Source organism: Heliconius melpomene, chromosome 7 (assembly GCF_056956725.1).
Source record: "Heliconius melpomene rosina isolate 202511_hmr_F chromosome 7, ASM5695672v1, whole genome shotgun sequence".
Taxonomy (NCBI): domain Eukaryota; kingdom Metazoa; phylum Arthropoda; class Insecta; order Lepidoptera; family Nymphalidae; genus Heliconius; species Heliconius melpomene.
In genome coordinates, this window is record NC_140395.1 from 7,974,929 (window position 1) to 7,984,489 (window position 9,561).

At 31.4% G+C, this 9,561-nt stretch overlaps 1 protein-coding gene across 1 annotated transcript; it reads right to left on the reverse strand.

Annotated features, from left to right (window-relative positions):
- Positions 1-44: 44 nt before the first annotated feature.
- Positions 45-6,243, reverse strand: LOC146537596 (uncharacterized). The gene is made up of 3 exons (XM_085188761.1): positions 5,765-6,243; positions 5,360-5,474; positions 45-1,312 (listed from the first exon to the last, which is right to left on the reverse strand). The coding sequence occupies exons 1-3, from the start codon at positions 5,969-5,971 to the stop codon at positions 747-749; spliced, it is 888 nt and encodes a 295-aa protein (XP_085044887.1). The 5' UTR covers positions 5,972-6,243; the 3' UTR covers positions 45-746.
- Positions 6,244-9,561: the final 3,318 nt, after the last annotated feature.

Sequence of the window (9,561 nt, forward strand, 5' to 3'; positions counted from 1 at the left end):
TTCTATTTTTAACGTTGGCTGAAAAAATCTTATAAGCCATCTTAATTGCCATATATATGTGAGAGACAATTTTTGCTTGGCGGCGGGACCTAGAGTTGTTATTGTCTATTAAAACGTTTTTTTTATTTAAGTCTTTAATAGAATTTAATGACCCGTTTTATCTTCCAGAATAGAGAAATGAAAATAAATACGTCTACAGTCAAAACGACTCGTCGGCCATTTTTCTTTTTTATCTCTCTTTTTAATAATTAGATTTTTTAGTTAAGTTTGACATAAATAGAGTTAGCAGTTTATTCTAAACAAAGCAGACATAATATAGTTTAAATATATTTTTGTTTACATTGCGCTATCTACAATAGCATACTATGTTTATTTTAAGTAAACAAATAAATAGAACAGTATCTACAAATCTATAAAACACCGTACATTATTGACTAGAATGTCGGGAATTACAATCATATCTTTTACATTTTTTTTAAAACGTTAAACTAATACAAAAGCAGAAGATACAAAATGATTTTATATTTTTAATGATTTTATGTAATCCATCCTTTCAACATAAATGTATAGATATACATTTTTAGTATAGTTCATCTTGTCGATTAAAATTGGTTATACTGTCTACATTAAAAAAAATTTTTTTAGATATTAAACATACACTAAATAACTGAAATTTACACCATGTCCATGACGAACACATTTAACATTTAGAAGGGAGCTACTTCCGCCATTAATCTACAACTAAATTACATGGAAACATTTCTACCGACGACGTTCCTGTCAACACTTTTGACACCCATACTGAGATCGTTAGGCATGAGATCATGTAACACTGCGTCACTCCTGAACATGTTTGTGGCTATTCTGTTAGCGAGTCTTTCAGATTCTCGTATATCATCATCTTTGGAATGGGAAGTCAGATCAATTTCGGTGTCGCTCTCACTGTCACTGGCTTGGTTACGTCTGCGATACGCCAGGTTTTGTGGTTCATCCATATCTTCAGTACAGTGGCAGTTGTTTTTAGTGATGACTCGCAAATCTGTTGGCGCGACTTCTGATTCGTGACTCATTAATAAAGGTGGGAAAGGAAACGATTGCTGCATCATACGATTGTCTTCTCCAGGGTAAGGTATTGGAGGCATTTCGTGTTGGATTGATGGCATATTTTCCGGTATATTGCCGTTATGATGGTATGTTTCAGTGCGTTGGTTTTTTAGTTCACTACTATTGTCTATAGCCGGTGGCTCCGGGGACGCCTTAGGTGTGGGGGAGTCGCCTCCTTCAGGTGAGGATTCTGGTGGTTTGGTGTGACCTGGAACAATGTCAATGATTTCTTTAATATTTAATTAAATATAACCATTTCGTTAAAAAATATCTAGAATTATAATCTTGAAATTGTGTTTGCTTACTTTTGGCAAGTTCGATTAAATTGTTTAATTTAGCACAAAAAGAAAGCAAAATATTAAGTTAAGAATTTGATTTAATAAGCTTACTAATGAATACTTATTGAGATCCTTATTAAGCTTCATTCAAAGTTATACTTTCTGAAGAAACATGTAGCTGTCAATTAATTATACCTACTAGGTATTGTAAACGGCATTTTCATGTTTAGTATTTTTTTTTAATAACAATTAAACTCAATTTTTCCAATAAACTATATGCATAGATTTTAATTTTAATTCTTAGTTATGTACTCGTTTTTCAAGTAGTTTAAAATTTATATTTCATATCGCTATTTAGTACAGTATATATTAAACGTAATTGTAGTAAGCGTGATTGAGTCAGACAGTCGCATCTGACTGTAAGCGTGATGGTTGTGGGTTCGATTCTCACTCATGAGAATGAATTATTATTATTTCTTCACACTTGTAATATGATAAAGCGCGTTAAAGACCGCCGTTGCTATAGCAGGATACAGTATTCGGGATAGAGCGTGAAGCTGTTGAAAATGAAAAAAAAAATGTACGTATATATCATGAAATTAGAAAAACAGTTCATTTTTATATTATATAGTACCGTTTCCTATATATATAAGAGCGAACAAAACCATTTTCAAAATATTCAACATTACACTTCGAAAAGTGACCCATTGAATTTATAAAGATTCTTCTGAACATTCATCGATTCATATTGTCTAACTGAGGCAAATCTAATTTGGTGGAAAAACCGGAAATAATTTTTAGAAAAATCTACTACGATGCTTATAAAAAACTAATTAAAAGATAACTTACTGAAGCTATAAAAATCAATGTATATAATAAATTTATTAAACAAACGAAGAATTATACGGTTCGAAAGCTTCCAATTAAATGACATCTAATATACATATATATATATATATATATGATTATTTTATTTTTTACTTCATATATATATATATATATATATATATATATATATATATATATATATGAAGTAAAAAATAAAATAATCATCTTAAAATTGTCTTGAATACTGATAATGGAATTAACAGAAGTAACATACGAGTTTCTATTAATTTCGTATAGTATTCTATTATTCTATTAGACCAATTGTTAAATAGCTGGTATTTTTTTATAACCCGTATTTCTGCTTGTGGGCTAGAGAGAGCAGATTATCTAGGCACTCCATTCTCCACTGGAATTTGGTGGTGCACATTTGGTGTTGAGTGGCGGATCTCAATGTCGAGCTTTGCGTTACCAAAGCTGGGAATTTAAAGTAATTCGTTCTTCGGTGTTCCAATCGATTCCATAAACGCTTACATTTAATTGCTAGTCCCAATGCATGCCAATGGCGTATTTTTTTTCTGTCCATGTACCACAAGCAATTAAATTAATGGAAATAAGTAAAAAAACAGATAGCACGAAGCTAACAATTTTATTTTCTCAAAATGTTCCTAATATCCTAATTGAAATGTAGCATTTATAAAAAAGGGTATTAAATTATTAAATATAAAAATGATTTTATTATATTTTTTAACAGTATTTATTATCTTTATTGTAATAGAGGCCGTCGTGACGCAGTGGCACAAGCGTGTGATTGTAAACGCGACGTTTGAGGATTTAATTTCTACTCGGGAAAATTAATTATTACTTTTTTCATTTATTAACATGGTGGAAAGGCAAAGCGCGGCGTAGAGTTCTACCACTCAACACGAATACCTCCAGAATTCGGCAGAAAGTGGGGAACGGAGTGTCTTAACACTAGGTTCCCTCTGCCTACCCTGCTATACGTGGGATACAGAGGTAAGCTCAAAAAAAAAGAAAAAGAATCTCAAAAAGAAAACCTTTAATATATTCCACTTACACAAAAATATAAAGCAACGACAAAGAGGAAAAACGCGTTACAACAAAACAGACATTTGAAAATATACACGCAATAAGGAGCTCCACAAAGGAGTTTAATTTGTACCGCACCCCCCACTTTAATCACACATATATCGACTATACGAAGCAATCGCGTCTGACTGCCAACCCCAATCAAATTTCTAACTATATATTTATCATTTCTTTTCTATTTCAAAGATAGAATTATTTGAAATTAATTATCAAAATTGTAGAACATTATTAACCGTAATACCTATTTTGATGTAGGTGCGGTGCGACTTAAGTCTTTATACAATGATTCTGAAATATTAATTAACGATTGTTTTAATATTTGATTATAAAAAAAATTATCTAATACATTATTTGTGTTATTAACTATTGATTGTTAAAATCAAGAGAACATTGTATCAAAATGTATTTCTTAGTTCAATTTTTCGTATTCGCGGAACATAAAAAATGGTTGAAACACTGATTTTAATGCAATAACGACAAAAATTCGACGATTAAATTACATATTTGACAGAATTATAAATTTATATAATTTTATGGATTTATCGAAAAGTAAGAAATTTATAATATATTTGCGACAAAATTATGTAGTGAAATGTAAAAAGACTATTTCAATATCAAATTATGAGCTTTTGTCAGTCTGTTTGTCTGTGTGTATGCAGATCTCCGGAACTACTGGACATATTTGAATAGAATTTCTTTTCTTATTTATACTTATGTGTACTTATTATAGGCTCAGGTAGGATCTGGGCTGCTCCTACTCTTGGAGACTATCACGACCATAGTAATCCAGCCAACCTTCACTAGTTGGAGAGGTCCATTAAGAGGAAGAAGAAGCTAAACTATAAAAAGTAACGAAATGCGGCCTTAGTGAATTATGGTAATCATCTAAACATCTAGAAAGAATGATATAGAATTTTTGATGAACAACTGTAATAGATCAACTCAATTGCGAATATAAGAAATAATAGTCTACCGATTTAGCATAAGTTGTTAGATACGGTGGGCAATTTTAATAGATAAATAAAATAATTGAAAGTTTATTGTAATAGCGATGATTGTAAAATCGATCTCCACTTAGGGAAATAAAAAAAATAAAATTGCTAATTCCACTCTTCCGTAAGAAAAATACCACAATTAAAAGTTGAGTTAATACTCAACATGTAATGAATCGTATTTGTATGAGCAGCGGAGAGGAGAGAGTCTTGACTCTTCTTTTTGCCTACTTGCTGCAAGTTACAATCACGACAGATCACAAAAGTCCACGCTAACAAAGTTACATCCAGCCCGTATTAGTATATTTTACATTATATATACATAAGTAGGTTAAGTAGGAAGGCAGACCCTGGTAACAGCCGGGATTAATGCCAGGAAGAAGAAGAAGTACATAATTTGGTTCCCCTCTCTGGGGCTAAATATAAAAAGGAATTTTTGGATGTCATTATTCTTTTAAAAATTGAGAACCTAACGATTATATGCGGTGATATACAGAGATTTTAAATCATTCCGTAATTTTCACAAGTTAATGTTATTTTTGGCCTAGGATGTCAGTGATTTAAATAGTATTATATTATAACGAGAATCTTATTTTGATAAACTTTAAAACTGTAAGGTTAATTTAAAACGATACCGCACAGAAACAAAACTTGTTAGTGTGTAATATTGAGATATCAACTTTAATCTAACTAACGAAACACAAATTCTATTAACATTATAAATGTAAAAATTTCTGAGTAGCTATCGATGTTTGTTGCACTTTCACTTAAAAACCACGGAATAGAGTTTGATGAAACTTTATAGTTATTTAGATTATCAGAAGAATCAGAATGGTGACAATTTATATAGGTATGTACATTTTATACACATTCGGCAATAATAGAACAATAACTTTAAGCGGGCGAAGCCGCTTTTGGGTCGTTAGTAAATGATAAAATAAAATGGCCTTTAATTGCTATGAATAGACGTATCTCTAATTAATTTTTTTTTCGATAATTTCGAATTGCGAATGAGATCATAACGTTAATTATAATGTAATAAATACAAACCTGGTATGCCGAGTGGCGGAGTACCAAGACCAAGACAACGCATCCTCCAAGCATCTTGGAGAAGTTGCAAACGGGCCTGTTTTCGCCATTTCGCTCGACGATTTTGAAACCATACCTAAAATATTAATATTTGTTTATATCGGGAACATTTTTTTGGATGTTGTAATTGTAATTTATACTTATATATATAAAAGAAATACAAGAGACAAACGGGGAGCAACTCCTGCTAATCTTACCTTGTAAGTTATTAAATGTTTTCAACACTACTTTAAAGTATTACTTAAAAGTAAAATTAATATAATTTTAGACTTTATAGATTATAATATATATTTAGGTTTTATAATATTTTTATGAGATGAAGATTTTAAAATTACTCAATAAATAGCGGAAATATTGGAAACCTACTTGTACTCTTGCTTCGGACAAACTGATCCTCAATGCTACTTCTTCTCTTAAGAACACATCAGGGTAGTGTGTCTTCTGGAACAGCGACTCCAGTTCACTTAACTGCTGTGGCGTGAAAGTTGTCCTGTTCCGCCTTTGCCGACGTCTACCAAACATATATTCAGTAAGAAGATCACCTGGCAGTGGAGACAGGTAAGGCCCAGCCATATTGAAACTTTATCCAAAATTATTCTTAACTTTTACTCCTATTAAGCATTCAATAGCTTTATTTTACCAACAACTTCATATAAATCAACACCAGGAGTTACTTAGAGCGTAAGTAAAGTTCGAACGTGAATAGCACTAAACTTTAGAATCAAAAAGTCATGCGTTAGGGATGAACGACACTACACTGTTTGAATCTGTGAAAATACTGTGGTATAAACTACCCTGGCTCCACCCCCTGCAATATAATGGAGACGTGCGATTGGCTCAATGCCCTAGGGGATGGAAAATCCAGCCAATCGTGTCGCTCTCTCAAGGGTTGTATTTTAAATAGGTGTAGATTGAGTTATGGCGTATCTGTAAATATAAATTTTGTATAAATGCGGTTAATTTCGCGCTGAAACCGTTAATGAGGAATTGAGAACTGAAGCACTTATTCAAAGTTAATTTTGTATGACCCACACAAAGTAGGAATTGTGTAGAAAAATCACAACTGTTTTCGTACTTAGAAACTTACAAAAGTAACTTACAAGCTGAATCTAAAATTACTACTAGAAAATTACCTTACAGATTTAACGTTCAAACGTTATGAGTAGACGTTTAATTGCATTAATATCATAAAATCTAAAAATATATTTCTTATATATTTTTTAAAAATAACATGATATAATATTTCATAAGAGTTTATTACATATTTACTGATGTAAATATCAAAATTATGTCTAAAAATAAAAAGAATTATATATCAAGAGCACAATACAGAACCACTATTATAACAAGAAGACAAGTACGTACAAACCACATATTATAATAACAACAACAAAATCGTACCAAAATATATATAAAAACTAAAAACTAACGCATCTTAAACAAAAACGATGTAAAAGCAGCCCGCCCCGGGGCATTTTCTTAATTACGTAGAGTCAGCAAAATATAATTGGCAAAGGAACGAAACAAACGCCGAGTTCGCTAGGTGGGTTGCAGATAACGGAAGCTGCGATTACGGAGAAATGAATGCTACTGCCCGCACCCCACCAGCTCAGGGGTGACAGTTCCAAATGCGGGAATAGATTACCAAATGCATTTGGGTATTGGACAGGAAATGCATTTATCGACTTACTTTCGTACTTATATAGTAATAAGTTTTTTGTTAAAGTCACGACTTGCGCTTACTGTAAACGTGACAGATTGTGGGTTCGATTCTCATTCGAGGAATTGAAATATTTAACATTTTCATTTCTTCACTCTGGTGTAAAGGTAAAAGCGTGGCGTTGAGTTTTGGTGCTTCAAGAATTCGGCGGGAAGTGGGGAGTGTATTAACACTAGGCTCCCTCTGTCTACCCTGCTACATGCGGGATATAGAGAGAGAGTAGAGCTGAAAAAGTTATTTTTACAATTTTTTCTGTGTATTTCAATCCTGTTTACCATCCAATTATCTAAGTAAAGTATATGAAAGTTATATCTCGTGGAATGATATTGTGTGTTTATTTATCATATTAATATCAAAGCTTCGTAAAGTTTTAACTAAATAAACTTTTGATAGTCAAATGCAAAACTTTACTTTTAAAATCACTCGAATAAAAAATAAACTAACCGAATAAACAAAGAAATGCTAAACCAAAGTATAATATAATAAAATCTTACACATACACAAGTCAATTGAAATGAACTAATTAATTAATCATAGAGGAAATATCGATAATAAGATGTCTGTGAACCCATTTTAGTGACATAATTAAATAAAGATAATATAAAGTTAACCATCAATTTAAAAATATTATATATCAATATGATTTGATTATGTAATCTTCTACTATTATCACGTGAACAAACCGAATCAAGTATCTCATTATAGAACCGCACATAAACATTTACATTGTCTCTACATACAAAAGCAAATGGCAGTTTAATATACAACAGTAAATTACTAAAATCCAGTCAGCCCTGTAGAGCGGGCGGCGGGGCGGTCGGGGCGGGCGGGGCGGCCACCGCAGCGCTAAACGAGTTTCCGCAAACATTTTAATGAATAACACCTCCCCATACCCTCCACTCCCCCTCCCCCAGCCTGCAATGCGCTAATTAAACATTCGAGCCATATTGTTTCAGATACGATGCTGGATTTCGTTGCCTTATAATATGCTGATTAAATTTTGGCTTAATTAAACTTTGATTAAAATAATGAGAACTAAATTAAAATATAGTTATTTGACTTTTACATGGGAATGAGGCTGGTATGTTTTAATACGAGGATGCTACAATATCAGCTGTTACTAGTTTACTACATGTAGGTTTTTATATAGTTTTTAATAAAATGAATCCTTACTAAATGTAAATGTAAATTTATTTGCAATAATTCTTAAAGTTACTTTTTTGCTGTAGCTTTATGTATTTAACTATAAATATTATTATTTGTTCATATATCTTAAACTTAAGCTTAGTTTTAAGTTAAGAAAAAAAAATAAAACAATCACTGTTTTATTTAAATGTTCCATTAGAGTTTACTACTCACGAAACATCACAAATATTTATAAGTGATTAGTACATTATTATTTAACAAAAATAGAACCGACTTAAAACAATAAACTAAAAAGTAAAAAATAAAGAAAGATTTTATAATTTTGAAGTCAATCTAACGTTGTTGTCATTAGCTTGACACCGACTTCAAAATTATAAAATACGAAAAATAAACACTCCTTTATATAAAGGACTACTTCATATAATAAATAACAATATTCTTCTGCGAAAAGATAATGAAATGTTATAAACATGCTCTTTTGTATGTATATATAACAAATAAAATCAGTAAATTAAGAGGAGAAAGAGACTATATTTTATTCTTCATCTGAAATATTTAATCATCACCCATCAGTGATTTTCAAAGTTTATTCAAAAACAATAACCTTAAATTACCTAATATAGACTAATAAAAAGTTACATGTTGTAGATAGCTTTGATAATATCTAAAGCGTAATTAATTATTTAGCAGAAATATACAATTATAATGTAACATTATTTTTTTAAATCCGAAGTTTTATTACGTATTTAATATTAAGAGATTAATAAGGCTAATTACAATTTTCACGCGGTTATAACTCCTGAATTAAGAGTGATCCATCAATCACGCAGTGTTGCCACCTCACAAAATACAAGAGAAATAGCTAGTTTGTGATATTAAAACAGTGACAATATACATAAATCCCTCATCGACATGAAAATCGTAAAGTGGCAAGTGTCATTAACCCAGACACAATCGCAAGAAGCATTTGCGTAGATGAAAAATGAAAGCTACAGTCAGTCGGTAGTCGGTATGTCGGGCAGCTCAATTAGTTAATTAATCTTTTTTTCCGCGTTTAAAATAGCATTTATAAGCGAGACGCAAACCAGTGGGAACTGCCTCCCCTGTTACAGACTTGTTTTAGGGTTGGCGCTTTTTTTTTTCTTTTTTTTATATGATTTTGTCATGCCATTTATTGACAGGTTTTACCTAATTGACAGAACTTTGAAATAAACTATTGGCCTACCTACCTACAAACGCTTTTTAATATAATAATTCAGTTAACAGAGCATCGCACAGCATCAGCACAGTGGGCAGC